This window comes from Pelodiscus sinensis, chromosome 12 (genome assembly GCF_052426305.1).
Source record: "Pelodiscus sinensis isolate ZL-2025 chromosome 12, ASM5242630v1, whole genome shotgun sequence".
Lineage (NCBI taxonomy): Eukaryota > Metazoa > Chordata > Testudines > Trionychidae > Pelodiscus > Pelodiscus sinensis.
Window position 1 is genome coordinate 611,238 of NC_143063.1, and position 27,254 is coordinate 638,491.

Genomic DNA, 27,254 nt, shown 5'->3' on the forward strand with positions numbered 1-27,254 from the left:
TCTGCTCTAATCCCACTGACAGAGACCAGAAGCTTCAGGATCTCTACCAAGCATTTATAAACCTCAACTACCCACCCGGAGAAATAAAAAAGCAAATTGAAAGAGCCAGACGAATACCTAGAAACCATCTACTTCAAGACAGACCCAAGAAAACCAACAATAGAGCACCACTTGTCATCACCTACAACCCCCAACTTAAACCTGTCCAACACATTATCAATAAACTACAGCCTATACTGGAACAGGATACCATACTCCAAGAGGCTCTGGGAGACAGATCCATAGTCTCCTATAGACAACCACCTAACCTCAAGATGATTCTTACCAACCACCACAGGACATACCACACTAATACCAACCCTGGTACCTTCCCTTGCAACAAACCCCGTTGCCAGCTTTGTCCACATATTCATTCTGCTGATACCATTATTGGACCTAACCAAGTGAGTTATAAGATCAAGAACACATATTCCTGCGCATCCAGAAATATTATCTATGCTATCATGTGCCGAAAGTGTCCGTCTGCTATGTACATTGGACAAACATCTCAGACACTTCGCCAAAGGATTAATGCCCACAAAACAGATATCAGACAAGATCACAAAGAAAAAACAGTTTCTTGCCATTTTAACCAGAAAGGACACTCTCTCAATGACTTGATTACCTGCATCCTGCTTCAAAGGCCTTTTAAGACTGCACTTGAAAGAGAATCCTCTGAACTCTCATTCATGCTTAAATTCGACACTTTACGCCTGAGTTTGAATAAAGAATCTAATTACCTTACTGTGACGGGGCAGACGGCCCAGCCGCGCTGCCCCGCACTGAAACGGATGCCCGGCGGGGGGTAGAGAGGCCCGAGGGGGCGCCGGGCGATAGCCGAGAGGCCGCAGAGAAACCCGGGGCCGGGCCAGCCATGTCCAAGGCTGCCGCGGCCGAGGATCCGTGGCTCGGGCGGACACGCCCTGATGACATCCCTTGTGATGTCACCCGGGGATCCCGGAAGGGCGGGGCAATGTGCGCGGGGGCAGAGCCAGGACGTATGGTAGGAATTACATGCCAGGACGTATGGTAGGAATTCCACAGACACCTTCACTAGTACTCAGAGGAATGCTGTCCTCTCCATATTCTGTAATTGAGACCCGTTGTAGGGGTTGATGGTATTCCTCTGGAGTTTCTCAAGAACCTGGGAAGATGGGGATGGGAATGGGAATGGCTAATGGTGCTTTTTACCACCATGCACAGACCTGGCAAGGTGCCAACAAGTTACATGTTGCGACAAGCAACAGGATGTGACCAATTCCCAGAGGATGCAGCCAACTATGTCCCCTCCACCTCCTCTCAGCTACAGGCAAGTACATGGAATGGGTGCTGCTCTACTGTCTGTCTGACATGATGAAAGATCTAGCAAAGCAGGCAGGATTTTGTTCAAAGAGGAACAGCTGTGCCTAAGCAGCAATATGAATGTTGCGGCTGAGTGCAGACGTGGGCTGTCCTGAGGTGAGGCTCAGGGAGTCTTGGGGCTTCATGGCACCAGCTGTTGCCGAATTGCAATGTCCATGCTGATGTTTTTAAGTGCATACTCCAGCCACACTAGTGGGAGTCTGTCTACCTTGGCAGTGAGACTCGCTCTCCACTGCAGTGTGGACATACTTTCAACTCCACCCCTTCTCCTACAGAAGTCAGTGGCAAAGCTCTCACTGACTAATGGAGCTACTTTTCCTTCATGAGCAAAACCTCCAGCAATTTTTTCTGCTGTCCATGGGCTCCTATCAACACTCAGTAGGTGCCACGTGCCAATCCTTTACCTTAGTTTTACATGTGACTTGCATTTCAAAACCACCATGAAACACTCCAGGCTGTGCTTTTCAGGATAACAATTTAACTACTTGTAAAATATTGAAATAAAATAGATCTCAGTCCTTCCATTGGATGCCATAAAACACCTCGCTCCCCAAATCAGGCAGTTCTTGCCTAGAAATGAATTTCATCAGACTTATCCAGAAACTGATTACAAGCCATGATGTATAGATTTTACTTTGATCTGCCAAGAGACCCTTATTATGGCCTTCCTCAAATCATCATGTTTTATGTCAATATTACAGCACATTCTTAAATGACTTGTAGCACACTGAAAGGAGCTTAAGCAGTCCAGGTACTTCTGCTTCACATGGTTAATGCTCTTCGCAAACTCATTTAGCAAGTACTCTTGATTGCTGCTGTTCAAAATTACAGTTGCATATAGAATCTCCAATTAAATTGCTCACAAACTGGGAAGAATTGGTAGGAGACGTAGAAAAGGGTGGTGGACCTGAGCAGCAGTGACTATGGGATGGTTGTGTTCAGGATCCTGACAAAAGGAAAAAGAGGGAGCAGCAGAATACAGACCCTGGGTTTCACGAAAGCAGACTTTTACTCCCTCAAGGAACTGATGGGCAGAGTCAACTGAGAGGCTAATATGAGGAGGAAAGGAATCCAGGAGAGCTGGTTATATATTAAAGAAGCTTTGTTGAGAGCACAGGAATAAACTTTCCCGATGTGCAGCAAGAATAGCAAATATGGCAGGCAAATTACTTGGCTTAATAGAGAAATCTTTAGTGAGCTAAAACACAGAAAGGAAGCTTACAAGAAGTAGAAACTCAGACAGATGACTAGAAGATTATTAAAATATTGCTGAAGCATGCAGAGATGTCATCAGAATGGCCAAAGCACAACTGGAGTTGCAGCTAGCAAGGATTGTGAAGGGTAACAAGAAGGGTTTACATAAGTATGTTAGCAAGAAGGAGGCGGTCAGGGAAAGTGAGGAACCCTTAGTGAATGAGAGAGGCAACCTAGTAACAGATGGTGTGGAATAAGCTGAGGTACTTAATGCTTTTTTCCCCTCAGTCTTCACAGACAGTCAGCTCTCAGATTGCTGCACTAAGCAGCACAGTTGGGGGAGCAGGTGAGCAGCCCTCAGTGGCAAAAGAATAAGTTTAGGGCTGTTTAGAAAAGCTGGACATGCACAAGTCCATGCAGCTGAATCTAATGCATACCAGGATGCTAGGAGAGTTGGCTGATGTGATTGTGGAGCCATTACCCGTTATCTCTGAAAATTCATGGTGATTGGGGAGATCCCAGATGATTAGAAAGAGAAATATAGTGCCTATAGTGGACCAGATGATAGAATCATAGAATACTAGGATTGGAAGGGACCTCAAAAGGTCATTGAGTCCACTCCCCTGCCCTCACAGCAGGACCAATCACTGTCTAGATCAGGGCTACTCGATTTTGGAAGCCTCAGGGGCCACAATGATACAGCATATGCTGAGAGCCGCAACTTAAGTGCGGTTGCATATACATGCAAATATATGCAAATAGCTTCTTTCACACTGACAGGCATGAATACAAAGATTAAGGCAAGACTACACAACACACAGGCCCCATTTCAATCAGTTCTGCTGATATTAATAAAATCCAATATTTACCCTATTTCCACCAATATGACAGCACTTTTAATGAGCAATGATATTCCAGGAATTTATATACTAAAACACATATCAACAGAAGACCATTATATTGACTCTCGATTGCTGCCATGCAGAATTACAGTCGCATACAGATTCTCCAATTAAATTGCTCACAAACTGAGAAGAATTGGTAGAGGAAGTAGAAATGGGTGGCGACCTGAGCAGCAGTGATTATGGGATGGTTGTGTTCAACAGAAGACCATTATATTGACTCGCTATTGTGGAGCATGTTCCCAGTAGAGGCCAGGAGTTGAGTGCATAAGCCCAAACTGCACTGTGAGCCACAAACAGACAGCCCACCTGTGGGCCATGTGTTGAGTAGCCCTAGTCTAGATTATCCCAGATAGATTTCTATCCAACCCGCTCTTAAATATCTCCAGTGATGTAGGTTCCCCAATCCCCCGAAGCAATTTTTTCCAGTGTTTAACCACCATGACCATTAGGAAGTTTTCCCTCATGTCCAAACTAAACCTCCTTTGCTACAATTTAAGCCCGTTGCTTCTTGTCCTATCCTCAGAGGCCAAGGAGAACAATTTTTCACCCTCCTCCTTATAACACCCTTTTAGATACTTGAAAACTGCTATCATGTCCCCTCTGTCTTCTCCTTTCCAAACTAAACAAGCCCAATTCTTTCAGTCTTGCCTCATAAGTCATGTTTTCTAGAAATTAAATCATTTTTGTTGTTTTTCTCTGGACCTTCTCCAATTTCTGCACATCTTTCTTGAATGTGATGCCCAGAACTGGACACAATACTTCAACTGAGGCCTAATCAGCGCAGAGTAGAGCAGAAGAATGGCTTCTCGTGTCTTGCTCACAACACTCCTGTGAGTGCATCCCAGAATCATGTTTGCTTTTTTTGCAGCAGTCTCACACTGTTGACTCATGTTTAACTTGTCATCCACTATGACCCCTAAATCCCTTTCAGCAGTACTTCTTCCTAAACAATCACTTCCCATTCTGTATGTGTGAAACTGACTGTTCCTTCCTAAGTGGAGCACTTTGCAGTTGTCCTTATTGAACTTCATCCTGTTTACCTTAGACCATTTCTCCAGTTTGTCCAGATCATTTTGAATTTTGACTTTATCCTCCAGAGCACTTGCATACCCCCCGGCTTGGTATTATCTGCAAACTTAATAATTGTACTCTCTGTGCAATCATCTAAATCATTGATGAATATATTGAACAGAATCGGTCCCAAAACAGACCCCTGTGGAGCCCCACTAGTTATGCCCTTCCAGCATGATTGTGAATTATTAGTAACTACTCTTGGAGGACTGTTATCCAGATAGTTATGCACCCACCTTATAGTAGCCCCATCTGTCACGTTACTGGATTTTAAAGGGAGAAGCCAGATCACTGTTGCACCCATGGGGGGAAGTGTGCTCTAAAAGTCTGTACAAAGGAGGCCATGTGAGGTGTCACATGAAAGTTTATGTTCTACTGATTCTGTGTATGCTATTCATGTACTTGTATAATTTCTCTATGTGGCATTATAATTATGTACTCTATGGTGTTGCTGGAAGGTTCTCTGTCTGAGGCAGAGCAGTCGGCAAAGTATGTTCAGCTAGTGGCTATGCTAATTAGCAAGGCTCGAGAGACAATAGATCTCTAAGTGCCAGAGACACACCAGAGGAATGTCTGGATACCTGCAAGCCAGCCAGAATAATGGTTGCTGACTTAGGACACAAGGATAGATCAATGGACCACGTGACCTGCAGTCACCTGATCTGGCTAGGAAGATGCCAGGAGAGAGATATAAGTGCCATGTGGCGCACTCTGTCCTGTCTTGAGTTCAGCCCCTGATCCCAGATGCAGCCTTGCAGGGAACAACGAGCGGGGAAGAACCATGGACCCATCCTGACGTAGGATGTACATCAGAGGCATAACATCTCTGCTTAGAGTCTGTATTGAGAACTGGGTGATTCGATGCATGTATTGTATTTTCTTTAACAACTTTTCTCTCGTGCTTTTCTTTCTTTTAGTAATAAACCTTTAGATCAGGGGTTCCTAAACTTTTTGACACAGGGACCAGTATATCCCTTCATGAGCTTTTGGAGGACTGGTAACATTCATTTGCATATTCGTTAAGCAAATGATGAATATTCAAATAAGTTGCTTCTGGTCCTCCCAAAGCCCCCAGTGCCAGCTTTAGCAAAGCTTTTGATACAGTCACCCACAATATTCTTGCCAGCAAGTTACGGGAATGTGGATTGGATAAATGGACTCTAAGAGGGATAGAAAGCTGGCTAGACCAGGGTTTCCCAAACTTTTTACTTTAGTTGGAACCTGGTTTTTTTTTTAGTACTGTTTTTTGCAGCCCCCCCAAAAATGCAAAAAAAAATTAATAAAATTTCAGTGTTTCACCCATCTGCATCCTCCGCCTAGCCAGGGCTTGGACCAGGCGCCGCATGGGCACTCCAGGAGGTGGGAGCAGGAGCAGATGTGGGGGGTAGGGTATCTGGCTAGGAGGGACGGTGCAAGGGGGAGTAGGGTTGCTAGGTGTCCAGTTTTGTACTGGACAGTCTGGTATTTGAGGATTCTGTCCAGGAAACAAATTGAGAAAATACCAGACATATAAAAGTCTGGTATTTTCTAATTAGGTAAGTTTTATTATTATTAGGTGTATCAGTCCATAGCTGCGAACTGCCTGGCTGGTAGATGTGCTCACGTTGCGTGAGTATGTCTACCAGCCAGGCAGTTCGCAACTACTCAGGAGTGGGGGGGGGAATGGAATCCCCAGGGCCAGACTCACTCGTGTGCCCGGGTCTGCATGTGCCCGGGTCAGTCCCACTTCCCGCCAACCGATTTGCCCGACCCCGCACTTCTCCTCCCAATCTCCCCTGGCCAGCCATACTGCCCCCGTCCAGCCCTGCTTCCGGCGGCTGATTCTCCCATTGTCCTCCTCATGATCTCCTCCGTCCAGCTCCTCCTCCACCCCTGCCCTGTCCCCTGCCAGTACACTGCTCCCATCCAGCCCTGCTTCCGAAGGCTAGTTCTCCAGTCTTCTTCCTCCCGATCTCCCCTGGTCAGCCCCTCCCGCCCCCTCGGCCAGCCCCGCTTCCGCTCCCCGCCCACCCCAATCTCCGCCGGACAGCCCTGCTTCCCCCAACCCTGCTTCCTGGCGGCCGGTTTCCCCCACCTCCCACATCTCCTCCCAACTCACCCCACCCCGCTCCCCTCCTGGCAGATCTTGTGGGTAAGATCCAGAATGTAAATTAACCTGGGAACTGTGGCTGGTTTCTTGGGACCGGAAGAACCTGTTTGAGGGAGGTGAGATTGGGTTCTATAATCCCACACCTGTGTGTTAGGCCCAGGCACAGGAAGAGCTGGGGTGTCAGAGGGGTTTTGCTTGTGAGGTTTCTGACTGGCCAGACTGGCATCTCAAGCGCTCGGTGTGACTGGTTTGTGGCCTATTTGGGAAGATCTCCAGTCTGAGGCTGTAACGAGCCCTGGGTTTTGAGCAATTCGCCCTGAGTGGGGACTCCCTCAGCTGTGCCCAGACCCAGCCCAGTCCGTCACACCATCTAGGTTGTATTTCCCTAGTTTATTGATAAGAAGGTCATATGAGATCATGTCAAATGCCTTACTAAAGTCTAGGTATACCACGTACACCGCTTCTCCCTTATCCACAAGGCTTGATATGCTATCAAAGAAAGCTATCAGACTGGTCTGACAGGATTTGTTCTTTACAAATCCATAATGGCTATTATCTATCACCTTATTGTATTCCAGAGGTTTGCAGATTAATTCCATATTTACTTGCTCCATTATCTTCCCTGGCACAGAAGTTAAACTGACTGGTCTGTAGTTTCCTGGATTATTCTTATTTCCCTTTTTATAGATGGGAAAAGGTTTTCCCTTTTCCTGTCTTCTGAAATCTCTCACTACTTCCATGATTTTTCAAAGATGATAGCTAAATGTTCAGATACCTCCTTCATCAGATCCTTGAGTATTCTAGGATGCATTTCTTGTGGACCTGATGACTTTGAGGTATCTAATTTTTCTAAGTAATTTTTAACTTGTTCTTTTATTTTAACTTCTAAACCTACCCCATTTCTACCAGCATTCATTATGTTAGGCATCGTATCACCATCCATCTACTTGGTGAAAACCAAAACAAAGAAGTCATTGAGCACTTCTGCCATTTCCAGGTTTCCTGTTATTGTTTCTCCTTCTTCACTGAGCAATGGGCCTACTCTGTCCTTGGTCTTCCTCTTGCTTCTGATATATTTGTAGAACATCTTCTTGTTACCCTTTATGTCTCTAGCTAGATATAGCTCATTTTGTGCCTTTGCCTTTCTAATCTTGCCTCTGCATACCTATGTTGTTTGCTTATATTCATCCTTTGTAATTTGACTTATTTTCCACTTTTTATACAACTTCTTTTTGATTTTTCGATCACGTAAGATCTCCAGGTTGATCCAAGGTGGTCTCCTGCCATACTTTCCATCTTTCCTACACAGTGGAATAGTTTGCTTTTGTGCCCTTAATAATGTTCCTTTGAAAAACTGCCAACTCTCTTCAGTTGTTTTTCCTCTTAGTCTTGTTTCCCATCGGATGTTACCTACCAGCTCTCTGAGTTTACTAAAATCTGCCTTCCTGAAATCCATTGTCTCTAATTTGCTGTTCCTACTTCTTCCATTCCTTAGAATAATGAACTCTGATTTCATGATCACTTTCACCCCAACTACCTTCCATTTTCAAATTTTAACCCGTTCCTCCCTATTTGTTAAAATCAAATCAAGAACAGCTTCCCCAGTTATTTCTCTTCCATGCAGACCAAGAATTTATTGGCTAATCTGTGCCCTGCTATGTTAGGTTCCCAACATAGGTCTGGATAGTTGGAATCCCCCATCACCACCAAATCTTGCGCTTTGGATTATTTTGTTAGATGTTTAGAAGAAGTGTCATCCACCTCTTCTGCTTGGGTTGGTGGTCTGTAGTAGACCCCTAGCATGACATCACTCTTGTTTTTTACCCCTTTTTACCTGACCAAGAGACTCTTGGCAAGTCTGTCTCCTATGTCCATCTCCACCTCAGTCCAAGTGTGCATTTTTAATATATCAGGCAACACCTCCTCCCTTTTTTCCCTGCCTATCCTTCCTGAGCAAGCTGTACCCAGCTATACCAATATTCCAATTGTGTGTATTATTCCACCAAGTCTCTGTGATACCAACTATGTCATAGTTGTGTTTATTTATTAACACTTCTAGTTCTTCATGATTATTCCCCATATTTCTTGCATTCGTATGTAGGCATCCAAGATACTGATTTGATTTTTGCCGCCCCCCCCCAGTTTTCCCCCCATATAACCTAGTTTAAAGCCCTTCTCACTAGGTTAGCCAATCTGTGTCCAAATACTCTCTTCCCCTTCCTCGAAAGATGAGCCCCCGATCCCTGCTTAGCAGTCCTTCTTGGAACAGCATCCTGTGGTCAAGGAAGCCAAAGTCCTCCTGGTGACACCATCTTTAAAGCCAGGCATTCAGTTCCAAGATGCACCTATCTCTGCCTGGGCCCCCACCTTTGACAGGAAGGACTGAAGCGAATACCACCTGTGCTCCAAACTCCTTCACCCATACTCCTAGAGCCCTGGAGTCACTCTTGATCTGCTCAAAGTCACACCTTGCAATAGCATTAGTGCCCACATGGAGAGTAGCATGGGGTAGTAATCAGAGGGCCAGATAATCCTCGACAATGCCTCCGTAACTTGTCAGATATGAGCCCCTGGCAGGCAGCATCCCTCCCAAGATTAAATGTCAGGGAGACAGATAGGTGCCTCCGTCCCTCTCAGAAGAGAGTCTCCAACCACTGATATCCTATGTTACCTTCTCACAGTGGTGGCCTTGGAGGTACAAGGATTCTCTTCTTCTGTTTTAGGGGGTTATTCCTTAGCTCCTATATCCAGAACAGCATAACAGTTCTCCAGAGCCACAGTGATCTCCTGAAGTTTTGGCCAGTCCTTATCTTCTGGGAGTCTATAATTGTAAATTCACTTAAAATGAAACCCTCAAGTTGTATCTCACAGAAGCTTATATTCTAATAACAAATACAAGTGTTAATCTGTAAAGTGCCGCTGGACTCCTTGTTGTTTTTGCTGAAACAGGCTAACATGGCTACCTCTCTGAATTCAAAAGTTTCAGAGGGGTAGCAGAGTTAGTCTGTAATGGGAAAATCTTAAAAATCAACAAATAGACTAGTAGCTCCTTAAAGACTAACAAAACATGTAGATGGTATCATGAGCTTTCGTGGGCACAGCCCACTTCTTCAGATGATCGGAGTATTAGAAGTCCAGATGCTATCACAGAACCATTCCATACAAATGGGGCTGTGGAAGGGAATTCATTTGATTATACCCTGTTTACATCAGAGTGGTCATTTGAGGAGTGAGATCTTTTCAGAAAGTTGGGGTCAGTGAGCATGATTCTGATCCTACAAACTCTGATTTAAGTACTTCCTAATGAACAGAGGTGTAACAGAGGAGAGCCAGGCCTAATTAAACACTTGGAAAATAATAAGGTGACAGGTAACAGCCAGCATGGATTTGTAAAGAACAAATCATGTCAAACCAATCTGATAGCTTTCTTTGCTAGGATAAGGGAAAAGAGGTAGACATGGTATACCCTAGACTTTAGTAAGGCATTTGATGAGGTCTCGCGTGATATTGTTATCAATAAACTAGGCAAATACAACTTAGATGGGGGTGGGTGCATTAACTGGCTGCATAACTGTTCCCAGAGAGTAGTTATTAATGGTTCACAATCCTGCTAAAAAGGTATAACAAGTGGAGTTCCATAAGGGTCTATTTTGGGACTGGTTCTGTTCAATATCTTCATCAGTGATTTAGATATCAGCATAGAGAGTACACGTATTAAGTTTGCAGATGATACCAAGCTGGGAGGAGTTGCAACTGCTTTGGAGGATAGGGTCATAATTCAAAATGATCTGGTCAAATTGGAGAAATGGTCTGAGGTAAATAGGTTAAAGTTTAATAAGGACAAATGCAAAGTGCTCCACTTAGGAAGGAACAATCAGTTTCACACATACAGAATGGGAAGCGACTGTCTAGGAAAAAGTACGGCAGAAAAGGATCTAGGCGTTATAGTGGACCACAAGCTAAATACGAGTCAACAGTTTGATGCTGTTGCAAAAAAAGCAAACATGATTATAGGATACATTAACAGGTGTGTTGTGAGCAAGACACGAGATGACATTCTTCCGCTCTACTCTGTGCTAATTAGGCCTCAGTTGGAGTATTGTATCCAGTTCTGGGCACCACATTTCAAGAAAGATGTGGAGAAATTGGAGAGGGTCCAGAGAAGAGCAACAAGAATGATTAACAGTCAAGAGAACATGACCTATGAAGAAAGACTGAAGGAATTGGGCTTGTTTAGTTTGGAAAAGAGAAGATTGAGAGGGGACATGATAGCAGTTTTCAGATATCTAAAAGGGTGTCACAAGGAGGAGGGAGAAAAATTGTTCTTCCTGGCCTCTGAGGATAGAACAAGCAGCAATGGGCTTAAACTGCAGCAAGGACAGTTTAGGTTGCACATTAGGAAAAAGTTCCTAACTGTCAGGGTGGTTAAACACTGGAATAAATTGCCCAAGGAGGTTGTGGAATCTCTATCTGTGGAGATATTTAAGAGTAGGTTAGATAAATGTCTATCAGGGATGGTCTACAGTACTGGGTCCTGACATGAGGGCAGGGGACTAGACTTGATGACCTCTCAAGGTCCCTTCTAGTTCTAGGATTCTATGATCAGTTTGCATGTCTGTTAGCCACCAAAGAGTGTGTTCCTATTTAGGCCTAATGTGTCTTTTTCATTTTTTTGCAGCCCTTTCTCTGTAGTGCCTTGCATTGGGACACTGGGCATAGGGGAGACCATGCAGCTCACAATAGAGTTCCAGCCACTGGAGATAGGTGATCACTCAAAGGACCTGGTTGTTCATTATGACACAGGTGGGTGCTGTCTAAATACTCCACATATATTTGCAATCAAAAACTTATGGTTAAAAAGAGTTAAAGCTGGTAGCATATTTCAGCCAGTGCCCCCAAATAACATGAAAATGACTTTATGCAAACGGTTCCTTTTCAGACCTCCAGACATAGGAGTGCCTGGAAATGAACAGAGGTCTCAGCCTGTACATGTATATATGTGCCGAGCACAATGGGGTCTGGCTAGGGATGTTAAATATCGGTTAATTGAATAGTCGAGTAACCTCATGAATTGTTCGTCGACTATTCTATAGTCCCCAGGGGCAGAGCCAGCAGCCACTGTATCAGAGGCAGCAGCGTGGGGTGGCAATTGAGCTGGTCCAGGAGGGGAGCCAGTTTGAAAACCAGCTCCTCTCATGGACCAGCTGCCTGTCGCCCTGTGCTGTTGCTTCTGAGAAAGAGGCAGCAGTGCAGGGTGGCAGCAGTCCCTGACTGAGGGGACGGGGGGAAGTCTGAGCTCCTGGACCCAGCGCGAGCCAGAAGTGAGCTGGGCTGCCTGCCCTCCTGGCTCTTAATACACTTGAAATGCAGAGCTGAAACGGGTAGGTTCCAGCGTGAGCCAGGACTGAGCCAAGCTGCCTGCCCGCCCAGATCCTAATGCACTTTAAATGCAGAGCCACAGTAGGGGTAGGTCCCAGACCCATCATAAGCCAGGACTGAGCCAGAGTGCTTTCCAGCCTGCTGCTAAATTTACTAGCAGGAAGGTAGTGGCAGGGAAGGGGGGGAGGAAATGCATGTAGCTTTTAGCATTAACCTATACACTTTTGCTTATCAGTTAATCGACTGCACTATTACATCCCTAGTTCTGGGCTATTAAAAAAAGAGTCCTACAAAAAAAAGTGGAAATTAGGTTAAATTACAAAGGCTGAATATAAACAAATAACACGAGTGTGTAGGGACAAAATTAGAAAGGTGAAGTGTGACAGGCATCTGCCCTGCACTGGCCCTATAAAGGTTAAAACCTTTTAGGGAGGCTGAGTGGCAGGCAGCCATAGGTGGGACTGCAGCTAATGTGGGCACAGCTGACCCTGATAAAAGAGCAGTGGCAGACCAGGGAAGGGAGGGAGTCTATTGCAAGGAGCCCAAGAGGGAAGGCTGGCTGGCAGACTTTATGTAGGTCTGCACAATTAGCACTGGCAATGGCCTTGCTAAGTTTGACAGGCTTGAGGCCCTGGAAGGAGAGAGCTTGGGGTGGAAAGCAAAGGTGTGGCCACGTATTTCCTGGCTGGCCCTGGAGGCCCCACAGCCATGTGGTTCCAGGCTGACACTGGAGATGCCAGTGCCACAGCAACACAATTCCCAGGCCGGAGGTGCTGCTGCCATGGCCACTCAGTTCTGGGGCCAGCCCTGGAGGCACCAATGCTGTAGCCACATGGTTCCCAGGCCAGCTCCAGATGCCAGAGGAGCCACTGAGTCAGCCCCAGCACTGGTTCCTCCTGCTGCCACTGTGTGTGGGGGAAGGGCTCCAGCAGCAGAATGTGCTGCCTGTTGCATGGGGAAGGAAGCAGGAGACTGAGCTCCTGCTAGTGCTACTCAAAATCAGCTTGTGTGCAGTAGGATGGCGACCCCTGGCATAGAGAGTGCATTTATAAAGTTTGTGGATGACACCAAGGTGGGAGGCCTTGCAAATGCCTTGGAGGACTGGAGTGTAATTCAAAATGGTCTGGACTAATGGAGAAATGGTTTGAGGTAAATAGAATGAAATTCAATAAGGAGAATGCAAAGAACAGGCAGTCCCCGGGTTACGTACAAGATAGGGACTGTAGGTTTGTTCTTAAGTTGAATTTGTATGCAAGTCGGAACTGGTACATATTGTAGGGGAAACTCCAGCCAAATATTTCTCCAGAGCTCAGTTTTATTCTCCCACACCTCACTTCCCTCAGTCCTTTATTCTCAAGCTGAGGTGTCTGCTGAGAAAAGCCGCTCCACGTCTCCCTGGTCTGCTGGGGGGGGCGCTAGCTTCGCGTCTCCCTGGTCTGCTGGGGGGGGGGCGCTAGCTTCACGTCTCCCTGGTCTGCTGGGGGGAAGCAGCTAGTGTGGGGTTGCCTCACCCCGTTTGTAAGTAGGGATCTGATGTAAGTCGGATCCATGTAACCCGGGGACTGCCTGTACTCCCCTTAGGAAGGAACAATCAGTTGCACACACATAAAATGGGAAATGACTACCTAGGAAGGAGTACTGTGGAAAGTGATTTAGAATAATAGAGCACTAGAACTGGAAGGGACCTCAAGAGGTCATTGAGTCCAGTCCCCTGCCCTCATGGCAAGACCCAGCACTGTCTAGACCATTCCTGACAGGTGTCTGTCTAACCTGCTCTTAACTATCTCCAGAGATGGAGATTCTACAACCTCCCCAGGCATCTTATTCCAGTGTTCAACCACCTTGACAGTTAGGAAGTTTTTCGTAATGTCCAACCTAAACCTCCCTTGCTGCAGTTTAAGCCCATTGCTTCTTGTCCTGTCATCAGAGGCCAAGGAGAACAATTTTTCTCCCTCCTCCTCATGACACCCTTTTAGGTACCTGAAAACTGCTCTCATGTCCCCTCTCAGTCTTCGCCTTTCCAAACTAAACAAGCCCAGTTCTTTCAGTCTTCTTTCACAGAGTGGACCTCAAGCTAAATATGAGCCAACAGTGTGATACTGTTGCAAAGAAAGCAAACATGATTCTGGGATGTATTAACTGGAGTGTTGTGAGCCTCTGTCTTTGGCAGGCCTGAGCTTGCTGTGGACAGAGGCTGATCCATGGGATGCCAGAGCAGCTTTTATCCACAGAGAGCTCGGCCCCCGTGAACAGGGACTGCTGCCACCCCACACTGCTGCCTCTGTGTTCCCCCACCTAGGGTGGAGGGGCTCAGGCTTCGGCTTTGCCTCCTCCCCCTGGGGGGTTGTGTAGTTATTTTTGTTGTCAGAAGGGGGTCATGGTGCAGTGAAGTTTGAGAATCCTTGACTTAATCTGATCCCTCACCACAGCTGGCTTAGATGCTGGAGCTAGAAGTGCTGAGGGTGCTACTACACCCCCCGTCTTGCTGTGGCTTCCATTATTTGCAAGGTTTACAGTTTGGTTTAATGGCTGTCAGCACCCCCACAATACAGATTGTTCCAGCCCCCTTGTACAGAAGAGGAAAGTGTGGCTGGGCCACAGAGATAGCTAGAAATTAGTGTTTCACTCCCCTCAGAGGTGGCCCTTCTTCATGCTGACATGCATTTGAGGAGAGATGTGAAGGAAGTCTGCACTGCATGTTCTTTAGCTCCATACCTGACTTCACTGCCTGTCATGGTAACACCTTTCAGCGACACTGTGCTCACGAAAGCAGAACAACAGGGAGAAAGAAAAAGGGAAAGATTAAGGGGTGATTCTTAATCTTAAGAATGTGGCTTTGTAGCCTACAAAAAAATAGGTGACTACGGAGATTGATTAAATGCTTCAGTTTCATTTCAGCTATTAATCAGTCTCAAAAGCTGCTTATTGCTAGTGTATTAGAGAGCCAAGATTCCATTACGCAACCTAACACAGCAGACCCTTGCTAATGTATCCTGCGCTGAGTCATACAGCCATAACTTGCAAGCCAAAAGCAAGCGTGTATCTTCCAAAACTGCACAACAGATCATTTTCTACCGAAATACAAACTATAAAGAAAAATGGCACTTCAGTACATTGTGATGCATTTTCCTTACTTTATTGTTTTTCAGTACCTCACTAACTTATAGTCTTACTGGGTCTTCCAGTTGTTAGTGTGATTTAGAGAAGGGCCACCATCTGTTCTGTTAGGGCATATCCACAGTGGGGAGTTATTTCAAAATACAGTAAACTTCCGATAATCCGGCACCTTTAGGACCCAGAGGTGCCGGATTATCAAATATGCCGGACTATCAGAAGGGGGGGCTATGAGGGGTCTGGGATGGAGTGGGGGGGATGTACCCCTCGGTGCTGCGGGACCAACTCGGCAGCACCCAAGCTGCTCTGTGGCTTCCCCGAGTCAGTCGCTGGTCAGTTTCAGCAGCGGCTGAATTGGGGAAGCCGGGGGCAGAGCAGCTCCAATTGTCCAGCTGCCCGGAGCACTTCCAGGTTCCAGATGGTGCTGGACCATCAGGAGTGCCAGACCATTGGATGCCGGACCACTGGAATGTACTGTAACTCCCCTTATTTTGAAATAGCAAGGTGAGCGTCCACACTGCCAAGCCTGTTATTTCGAAATAAAGGGCTTGTTATTTTGAAATAACTCCTGCTTGTGAAGGGGAATGGCTTATTTCAAAATAGTTATTTCAGAAGTTACTATTTTGAAATAACCTGGTAGTGTAGACATAGCCTTACTGTTGAATTATCTGCCAGTGTTGAGCCAAATCTGCACTTGCAGTCACTCAAGCAAGTGTGAGCTTCTTGTGTGGGAGGAAGTCAAGATTTGGCTTAGACATATTAATGTGGGTTCTCCTGGAGTAGTTGGAAGGTTCTTAGAACATAGTGGGTGCTACTATGAATAACCATAATAATGTTAAAACTTCTATTAATCAGATATTGTCTGCTTGGAGAATTAGTGCATGGCAAACCAGTGTGTGACTCCACAGTGTACTAGAGTCTGTTGTGCGCTGACTACCATATGTCAACGTGCATGTTCAGAAACATGCACAAATGCACAGTAGATAGGGCATTGCCAGGTAGTGTACAGCATGTTAGCACATTTTATATCTGCAGCCTGGCTTGCCCCACGCTAACTCGCCATGTAGACAAGCCCACAGACAAAGACAAGGTCCTCCCCCCAAAGAGCTTACAACACATAACTGAAAGTTGAGGCATGAAATCAACTAACCTTTAGTCTCTTAAACATTCCAAGCAGTGGGGCTACCTCTTCTCTTGTCCTTCAGTGGAACTTGTGCTCCTTACATCCAGCCCGCTATTTGAAGTGAAAGCATTTAAACCCCATTTAGGAACCACTGAAACTCCCAGTTCATCACCCTATCTGGTAAGCAGAAAGAATTCTCTGGGTCCCTTAGTGTCTGCTTGGAAAGGGTTTTGCATATTCACTTCTTAGTGCATGTGCAACATTCCTGAAGCGACTCATGAACAGAATTCATCACCAAATTTAGCCTGCTAGTTGGAGAGCTACACAAACCAGTATCCTTACTGGCTTGGACATTTAAGGACACATTGCAGACTTTTGCATAGTTCTCTGGACAAGCAATGTCTACAGGATTAAATTACCCTGTGCAAATGCCTAACATAAGATTCAGATACTATTTTAGCTCTCTAACATGGGATGTACGTGGTGCCTATAGGCTTTGTGCAGAGGGGTGAATTTCAATCACTGAGATGGTGCTAATAGGTGCTGCTTCATTCAAAAGATTCTTTGTGCAGCCCTGCAATTTCTCACAGTACCCACAGCACTAGAACAGTTTACTATAAGTCCCAGTATCTCTTGGGCTTCCGGTGCCAATACGTTATCTTGTCTAATTAGAAAAGTCCTGACTGTATAGTTCACTCAGCTCATTCATAGCCTGACAGATAGCATGTTCTTGAATGAGTTCATTATTAGTGAAAAGGCTAATTTCTCACCTGATTTTCTTATGACAGTTTTGTAGCACTGTGAAACCTTAGCAAATTCCAGCTCAGTTCCTCAAGAGGAGAATCAGATCTGATACTTGAAAAGCTGGACAGAACAAAACCAAAAGGAGAGCTGACTCTGAGGATGAAAGGCATGATCCAAAGCCTTTATTTTAAACTAGCCAATAGCCTGTCATAAGATGGGATTTTCGGGTCTCTCCTCCACGTCCGTCTCTCTCTCTCTCTCCTCCTCCTACTGCCTCCCCCTCTCTCAGCTCTCCTCCACCTTCTGTCTCTCTCTCCATCTCTCTCTTTCTCTTCTTCTCCCCTTCCCGCCTCTCATCTGGGGGACCACGGAGCCCAAATGGCCGTTTGGGCTCTGCAGTACCCGTGCGGGAGCAAGCAGCCGTTTGGGCACCGCGCATGGGAAGCATGGAGCCCATGGGGAGCATGGAGCCCAAACGGCTGCTTGTGCCTCTTGCTCCCATATGGCGGCCCAGTTGAGCGGCACAGGAGTCAGCCGAGCACCGTGGCGGGAGGCGATGGGGCGCGAGGTGGTGACGTTCACAGCCAGGGGGCGGGGCTTGGAGCTGCTGTCACGTCACCGCCCCACCCCCATTCGCCTCCCACCGTGGTGCTCAGCTGATTTCTGCGCTGCTTAGCTGGGCCGCCACTGGGGAGCAAGCAGCGGAAGTGACCGTTTGGATTCCCCCGTGGCTGCCAGGCTGAGCGGCACAGAAGTCAGCCGAGCGCCATGGCAGGAGGCGAAGGGGGGGGGAGGTGATGTACACAGCCAGGTCCCGTCCCCTGGCCATGTACGTCACCGCCCCGCCCCCCTTTCCCTCACACCGTGGTGCTTGGCTGACTTCTGCGCTGCTCAGCCGGGCCGCCGCGGGGGAGCAAGCGGCGCAAGTGACCGTTTGGACCCCGCGCTCCCCATGGGAGCTGCAGACGGGTGCCGCATGGGGACCGCGGGGCCCAAACGGCTGCTTGCGCCGCTTGATTCCCCGCGGCGGCCCGGCTGAGCGGCGCAGAAGTCAGCCGAGTGCCATGGCGGGAGGTGAAGGATGTGACTGAGGCAACAGCACCGCCCAGAGGCAACAGCCAGCATTACAGAGTCACAGACATTGGGCTACTATATATATGACTAGCCAATTAGCCCGTCAGAAAACGGGATTTTCAGGTCTTTCTTCCACGTCGGTCTTCTCCCCTAAGCCTCCGGTCTCTTGCTCTGTCTCTCTCTCTCCTTCTACTGCCTCCCCCTCTCTCTCTCAGCTCTCTTCCACCTCCTGCCTCTCTCTTTCTCTTCTCCTCCCCCTCCTGCCTCTTGGGGCACCACGGAGCCCAAACGGCCCTTTGGACTCTGCGCTCCCCTTTCTGCATGGGGAGCACGGCGCCCAAACGGCCACTTGTGCCGCTTGCTCCCCGCAGTGGCCCAGGTAAGTGGCGCAGAAGTCAGCCAAGCGCCACAGCGGGAGTGCCGCCCAGAGGGAACAGCCAGCATTTCAGCATTACAGACTCAGACATTGGGCTATTATATATAGTAAACTTCTGATAATCCGGCACCTTTAGGACCCAGGGGGTACCGGATTATCAGATATGCCGGACTATTGGAAGAGGGGGCAATGAGGGGCCTGGGGTGTGGTGGGGGGGATGCCAACCCAGACCCCTCATAGCCCCCCCTTCCGATAGTCCGGCTCTGCCCCAGACGTCCCTGATTCAGTTGCTGCTGGTCAGTTTCAGCAGCGGCTGAATCGGGGATGCCTGCAGCAGACTAGCTGGAGTGCTGCCAGGTTGGTCAGGTAGCGCCGACTCTTGGCGCAGCGAGACCAACCCGGCAGCACCCCAGCTGCTCTGCCCCAGGTGTCCCCAAGTCAGCCGCTGCTGATACTGATCAGCGGCTGACTCCAGGAAGCCCGAGGCAGAGCTCCTCTGCCTCGGGCTTCCTGGAGTCAGCCACTGATCAGTATCAGCAACGGCTGAATCGGGGACAGTTGGGGTGCTGCTGGGTTGGTCCCACATCCCGGAGGGGCAGTGCTACGGGTCCTACCTGGCAGCACCCCAGCTGCTCTGCCCCCGGCTTTCCCGATTCAGCCGCTGGTCAGTTTTAGCAGCGGCTGAATCGGGAAAGCTGGGGACAGAGCAGCTCCAATGGTCCGGCTGCCCAGAGCACTTCCGGGTTCCTGATGGTGCTGGACCATCAGGAGTGCTGGACCATCGGAGTTTTACTGTATATAAGTATCCATTGCTGTACTGTCTGCTTCCTGCTCAATGGAGAGCTTCATAAAGTGGCTTTCCTCTGTACATGGGTGATGCCCAGCTGAGTCAGATATTTGCAGTGTTAGTTAGTTTAGCTGGAATTGCTCCCAAGAAGAGTTAGCCACCCTCTGGGTATCTGGCATGTTAAGAGCCTACTTGCAAAGCTTCTAGAAACCTGACAGTCTCTTAGTTAATAGTCCATTAAGGCAAATCTAGCCTGGTACACTGTTGTTAGCAGAACTGATGACAGCTACTTCTTGGATCCAGGGGCACAGAATAAGAAAAGGGCTGCTTTGTATCAGTCACTTGATTAATTATTCCCAGGGCTGCTGAAAGGGCAGTCTCAGAGAATGCCATTTGGGACTTTGCCAGGCTGGGTGCATCCTCCTGAGGTGATTTCAAAGTGACCCCTCTGTTGAGCTGAGCCACAGGACTCTTTGGGAAGGACAATAGCTGGGCTAGGGAAAACAGGCAGGGAATGTCTGACATGCTGCACTCAGCAAGCAATGAATCTACAGTGCAGGTATATCTCATGACGGGCCCTAAATGTGATACTAATTTGGAATCAGAGGAATAGAGAAAAAAATCCCTCCTCATGGGTTGAGTTTCAGGAATTGTAAGAGCAAATGGGGCTCATCTCTGCAGCACAGAACCTAGTGGCCAATTGCAGAAGGCAGGAATTCAGGAGTGACCATCTGGAGGCTATTGGGACCTTGTGCTTCAGTTTTCTTTATAATGTGTGGGTGTTATGGCTGATGACCCCCTGCTCCTGGTTATGGCTCATTTCAGAGTACAGTGGGGATAGCAAAGGGCACGTGGCCCCAGAGCACAGGGATGGCAAAGGGTACGCATCCCCAGCCTCCCTGGCCCCAGAACACAGGGATGGCAAAGGGTGCACGTCCCCCACCACCCTGGTCCCAGAGCATGGGGACATGCAAAGGGCGTAGGGACGGCAAATGTTGAAGATAAAAATACATTAATGCTTGTGGGGTTGTGCACAAACTATGGTAACTGTGGCTATGTCAGTACCAAAGCCAGACAGATACAGAGCTATATTCATGCCCATCGGAGCAGTTTTTGCTTGCATTTCTAGTAATAAATTGAGAGGACTTTCTCATACCTGTAAATCTTCAGTGGCATTTGTTGCTTAAAAAGGTGACAGCCAAGCCTGATTAAACCTTTGAAATCCAGGCCAGAGTTCAATCTGAATTTACGTATTTCCCAGGCACTGAAAACTTCAGACATCTGGTCCTGTTGGATTCTTAAGAGATTCTTATTACAAATCCCAGTAAAAAGAAGGTGCGAAGGAGAAAAGGAGCAGTACATATCAATAAAGATGAGAAAAACATGAAGCAAATAATTCAATATATCTGTCTAATCACTCTGTTTATCACCCCCTAACATCTGAAGTAGTTGATGATTAAATACTTATTGCAAGTTTATTAAAAATCCCAAATTAATATTGGAAATTTATCCAACAATTTTCTCATCCGTTTATCCAAATAAGTGTTCTGATAAACAGGGGACTCTGAGGCTATGTCTAGACTGGCATGATTTTCCTCAAATGCTTTTAACGGAAAAGCTTTTCCATTAAAAGCATTTGCGGAAAAGAGCGTCTAGATTGGCACGGACGCTTTTGCGCAAAAGCACTTTTTGCAGAAAAGCGTCCGTGCCAATCTAGACGCGGTTTTGCTCAAGAAAGCCCCGATCGCCATTTTCGCCATCGGGGCTTTTTTGTGCAAAACGGTTCTCAATTGTCTACACTGGCCCTCTTGGGCAAAAGCATTTGGGCAAGAGGGCTTTTTCCCAGACGGGAGAGTCATTGTATTTGCTCAATAACACTGACGATCATACATTAGTTCGTCACTGTTCTTGCGCAAATTCAAGTGGCCAGGGTAGACAGCTGGCAAGTTTTTCTGCAAAAGCAGCTGCTTTTGCGGAAAAACTTGCCAGTCTAGACGCAGCCTGACTGTTGTCAGACCAGTATGAAGAGAGTTGTTCTGAAAGTTTTTATGTCTAGTAGTTCCAGGACAGCATTTCCTGTGTTACTAAAGAAGTTCTGTGGGATTCTGTATCACCTAATTTATTTTACACACTCAATGTTTTCCTGTGGCATAGGAAAGATAATTACATGTCTCAATCACTTCTTTGAGGAGAAAAAGTACCATGATACGCTAAGCTGTATATTCCTGCATCCATTGTGAATGGCAAAATTCGTGAATACTGACTCCCGGCCTCTGCACAGACTCCCTGTGGCTCCCACACTCACCACAGGGCCGGTAGTTGTGGGGGACTCCCTGCAGCTGCCAGGAGCCACAGGGAACTCTCTGTGGTGCTGGGCAGCCATGAGGAACTCACCATAGCTGCTGGGAGCTGCAGGGAACTCACCACAGCTTCAGGGAGCCACAGAAAACTCACTTCAGCTTCAGGGAGTCGCAGGGAACTCAGTACAGCTGCTGGGAGCCAGCAGGGGACTCACTGTGGGGGTCAGGAGCCACAGTGAGTGCCTCGTAAATAAGAACAGGACTGACGTGTCCTGTTTTAATAAAGCTGGTTTCATAGCTATAAAGGAGCCCAAACGACTAAACGGCAGAAATCTACCCTCTCAACTGAAATTCCCAGCCACTGATACAGTCAAGGGATTTATTTTCCTTATATGTTAAGATACCAAGAGTTGTAAATGAAATGTCACATCTAATTTGATGCCCAAGACATAAAGCCTGCAAGTGCCCTCAGCTAACCCTGACAAGTCCATGCTTTGTGTCAATTCATTTGCCTAGAAGTGAAATCCACAGCATTATGCTGACTCACTGGATCTGGGCTTTCTATTGTATAGTAAGCTATTAATGGATCTATATATTGAGTATGCTTTCAGATGCATCTCCTCTTCTTGCAGCAAGAGCTACTCCTATAAGCCCTGGAGCTTTCAGAGGAATCCCTAATACTTTTTACTCAGGCCAACTTTGAAAAGCAAAAGCACAAAATTGTGGCACAGGGCTTCAGCTATTGTAATGGGACCTGGGTCCATTGATGTGGCGCTACATTGATGATTTACACCAATGGAGTATCTGCCTCCCCACCCCCGAGCATTTGATATGTGCCTAAATTCTGACATAAAGCCTGGTGCACATGTGCTCCATCCCCCAGCTTGTGAACATACGTCAGGGCTCTGGTGTGGGGATGTATGCGACTAGTCTGGTGTGGGGATGTATGCATGTGCTTATTGGGTAGTCGAGTATTGACTCAACGAGTTGCTTCCTCCCCGTGCTGCCTCATCAGAGAGCTGCAGCAAATGAGGGGGAGCAGGAGCCGGTACTGGTGGGAGCCGGCTTAAAAACTGGTTCCCCTAAGCACTGTCTCCAGGGAACAGGGGAGGCAGAGCTGTGGAGAGAACCAGGTGCGAGCCTGGAATCAGCTGATTCCTGGCTTGTGCCCGGTCGCAGACACTGCGCATCTGCTTTTTAAATGTATTAAGAGCCAGAAAAATTAGCCTGCATGTTGTTAGGACTAAAGTGCATGTAGAGTTTGGGTTGGATAGTTAAAGCCACTTGGGAGCTCAGGAGCAACTAGTGGGGAGGGGCACAAAGGGAGCTCCAGCTAAAGCGAGGGCTGAGAGGTAAACTTAAGACCAAAAGAGACCAGATGTGCCTCCACACCCCCCACAGAGGGACTAGAACAGAATGCATGCTCATATGGCCCTATTCCCTGGTCCATGGAGCACCCCCTTGTACCAGAACCAGAGTAATTGTGTTGCACGGCGTCTGCACCAGGGTTTGGGGAGCTCCATGCAGGACAGACACACTCACTGTGCCAGGAGTGAGTGTGCTCAGGCCGCCCTGCATGCTGCTACACAGCACACCTCTATAGGCTGGACCTTGCTGTTCTCTCATCTACTGTGTTCTGGGTCACAAGGGGCCTGCTTTCTGGCTGGAGTAGAGACAGCATTGTGGCTCTGTTGCCAGGGGATGGTGGGGGACTATGTGGCCAGACTGAAAGGAATGCTTCAACATGGGGATGGCTACTCAGGCTGTGCTAGCAGGCCAGCCTTTGGACCTTGTCTCTGCACACGGAGTGATTTAGAAAGGTCATTTCTAGGCAGTGAGTAAAGGTGGGCTGTGACTTACATGCGTGTATGACAAGCAAGTGTAGTATTTTGGGTGTTTGCTCCCCTCCCCATCACCAGAGTGCAAACAGCAGTGTGTGCTAATGCCTCACAGCCAAAGTCTGAATGTCCCTGCAATCACCTTGCTGGAATCTGTTAGATGGGCAGCTTTCAAAATGCTGGTGTCAGTTTGTATTACAGGCAGTTTGTCTTTAGAAGTGCTGCCAGGTACTCATACCACGGCATTATCCCTCATTTAGCCGTTGTTCTGGGCAGTCAGCAGCAATCTCCATTGGGCCCGTAGGAAGAAACAGGTTAGAACTGGTTGAAGGGAAACATTTTCGGACTGGTTTTATTGAAATAGCTGTGAGCACGGTTAGCATGCAGGCGCATGCATGGGGCAAGCAACAACAGCAGAGCAATAGCAGTCCTCTCGTGGAACAGCCGCTCTTCATGACCACACTCCACAAAGCCTCAGTTCAGGGTGTTCAAGTCAACCTGTCCTTGTCCTTCTTACAGTGCTCTGGCAAACAGAGTCAAACAAGGCTGTGGCTCACTGTGCCTTGCTTTATTTTGGATTCTCCTTCCATCTGTCAGTCTGAACCACTGTGTCTCCCTGGTCCTATCAGTGTTGACCAGGAAGTGGGGTATCATGGTGGTCTGCTCTGATCCATGAAGTACACTGATGGCTCTGAGCAAGCGGCATCTAAGGTGAGACTTTTCAAAAGCACCCAAATGATTCAGGAGCACAGATTCCATTGACTTTCAAAGGAATGTCTGTACCTAAATCACTAAAGCACCTTTGAAAATCCCACCCTAAAACATTGGCACCCTTGAGCAGTGGGCGTCTCCCAAAATCTCCAGAACTGGGCTCTTCCCATTGCAGTCCCCGTGTGCCATCACTATGTGCTCTCCCTTGGCTGAGAGCCAGCTCCCCATTGCTCTTGACCATGTCTGCCATGAGGCTATGTTAAGCATATTTATTTATTTCAGTGCACATCTATCCACATTTAAGCATTGCTCTAAGCAACAAATTCACTTAGCAAAGACCTCTGAATTTCTAACATGTGCTTTGTCTTAGGTGAGGATATCCACGTAAGTTTGTATGGAGCTGCTGCAGATGTCAATGTCAGACTGGAAAAGAACTCTTTGATGATTGAGAAGACATATGTTACCTTAGCAAACCAGAGATCGGTGGTTATACACAACCGAAGTGACATCATAGCACACTTCCAGTGGAAGGTCTTTGTTACTCAAGAAGAGGAGGAACGACAGAAGCTAAGGTTAAATTGGAAAAATACATTAATTGCAATATGAGGCTCAATCTTAGCTAACATCTATATTCATCCTTTACTGTTCTTGAATGGATTAGGACAAATTACGTTTTCTCTAACCACTCCAGACTGGGAATGCCTCTAAAGCACTGGTTCTCTGCATTTTCCATGCTGGTCCCATCATCCAAATAGCCTTTCTGTTTATCACTCAATAAATGCCATGGACAGATGGATGGTTTCCCATAGTAAAGTGGATGCACATTTTCACCATAAACCATAAGTAATGATAAAGCCAATGTCTAAAATACGTCCCCACCAATGAGGTAGCTCTTTCCTAACCATAACCATTTCTCTTTCTTGGAACTTTTTTACTTTTTAGGCTGCTCAGACGCCATAGGAAGACTATTTTAGACTTGGGCTGAAATGCCATTTTTTGGAACTCTTCTCTTGTCAGTGAGAATTTATAGATTGCGAATACCCAGGCTTAACAGGTGGGAGAAAAGATGGTCCAGCCTGCAGCAGTGACCTGGGGATGCCATCATCTGCGGAAGGCATCAGAGGCTCATTCTTCAAAATGTCACTGCAAACAAATGGACGAAGGAACTTTTCAGAGTCCTGACCTAGCCTGTACTTTAGCATCCCCAGAGCTAGGCACTTTGGGGAGCTCAAGGCTTTGCACTTGCCAGCAGCACTTGTTTGCACATATCAAATAGCTTAGGGCACATGCACCCCTGTACCGAGGAGAGGGGAGGGGAGCAAAGACGGGCTGGTAGCCCCCACAGGATAGCCGGGCAGCCTTTCCTGGCCCTTTGGGCTGTCTCATGACTCAGGCATGGCAGAAGGCTAGAGAGAGCCACAGTGGATTGTGTCTCAGAACTCAGAGTGAGGTGCAGGAGCTTAGGGTACTCTCCTGCACGCATCCTCAGCACCTCTCTTCCATGCCCTGTTATGAGCTCAAGGTAGAAAGCTCTTAAGTATGTATGAAAAGAGTGGTGGGAGACTTAACTAGTGTACTGCTGCTCTTCTAGGCTGGAATGTGTCACGGCCAAATCCCCACTCTGGCACGATAAATGCAGAAGTGGGGGCCTGCAAAAGTACCCCAAAGCCTTCTCTTTCCTGGCTTTGGTATAAAACTTCCCCCCAAAATCTTACAAATCTAGATTGTGGGGATAAAAATCCTCTGCCACCACCCAAGTAATGATAAAAAACCAGGGACAAGGTCACTTGGGAAATCTCAGCCCTACAGTAAAACCAGGACACAAAAATGAACCAATCCCAGGTTAATAAAAAGGAAAGAGAAGAACGTTTATCACCACCACAATACTCCTGTTACAAGCATCATGACTGGATGGAAAAGTCACTAATTAATAAACTCATGGGGAATTCCACCATGGGCCAAAACTTAGTTACAAAGGAGAGAAAACCCCATTTTTAAAGGCACAGGCCTCAGATTCCCATTCCCAAACCATAAAACAATAAAACCTAACAGATTTATCTAAACTTTACCCTACTTACAGACAGTCTTACAGACCCTACTTACCCTACTTACAGAAGAGTCTTTTCTTGGAGAGAGAGACATGTCTGTCTCCCTCAGTATCTGGAGAGAGACTGGCCAGAGACAAGAGGGAAAAACCCAAAAATTCCTTTGTCTCAGTTTGAAATCCCTATCTGCATTTCTATTGGCTAAGCTGGCTAGGTACAGTTAACCCCTTAGTCCCCAGGCTGCTAGCCATCCCTTATGATCATGACAGCATGAGCACAGAACAAAGTGCAGCCAGAGACCAAGAAACACAGCAAGGGTATATGGCCAGAAAAAGCATCCTTGTGTCACAGGGCCAGTATGAGGGGAAAGTCCTACAGAGGTGCGCATGGACAAAGATCCCACCTGGGCTAAAATAGAGGGGGAGGAGGCTTTCTTCACTATGCCACAGCTGTTGTCATATATCCAGTTTTGATTGCACACTTATGGTTGCACTCAACAGCTTCAGAGAAGAGTGTGGGAATTGCCCTGAAAAGCTGAGGTGGTTTGGGGATCTCGTCTGTGGCTTTTCATGATCGAATGGAAGTCAATGCAAAAAGCTACACTATAGCCCACTAATGATCAGGCAAGTGCCTTCGAATGGAGCCAGGTTTTTAAAGGCTTCTGAGCAAATAAAGTTCAACATAATTAGGTCAGTCATGCCTTGAAGGGCATAACTAATTTTCCACTGTTGTCTGTGTTTAATTACATCGTATAGGACTTCTGTGCAAACTGTGTTCCAAAGGAAAATCTAATGACCTTCTGTTTGTATTTCCCTCCCTGCTATCTTCTGCACCCCTTTGTTTCTCCAGCTCTAGCAGGTCCCTTCTATAGGAATGGCAAAGTTTCCCTCTAGACAGACAATCGGGGTTTTGGTTTTGGTTTTCTGATAACTTCCAGTTCAAGATTCCATTCCAGATTGTATGGTTTCTCCTCGTGGTGAACCCAGTGCCATGGTTCTAAGTACAGGACAAGCTGCTATGTTGTCATCCTCCTAGCACCCCCCCAGAGTGCAACTCTCCCATTCCCTGCAATTCCCCCTCAGGGACATGCACAGGAATTTACA

General features: G+C 47.1%; 1 protein-coding gene across 6 annotated transcripts in view; it reads left to right on the forward strand.

Annotated features, from left to right (window-relative positions):
* Positions 1–27,254, forward strand: part of HYDIN (HYDIN axonemal central pair apparatus protein) — a 389,432-nt gene that overhangs the window by 120,012 nt on the left and 242,166 nt on the right. For all 6 annotated transcript variants that reach the window (XM_089781371.1, XM_089781372.1, XM_089781370.1 and 3 more), the window contains 2 exons: positions 11,339–11,463; positions 24,477–24,678. In XM_089781371.1, the coding sequence (XP_089637497.1) occupies positions 11,339–11,463; positions 24,477–24,678 (327 nt within the window). The remainder of the gene's footprint in view (positions 1–11,338; positions 11,464–24,476; positions 24,679–27,254) is intronic.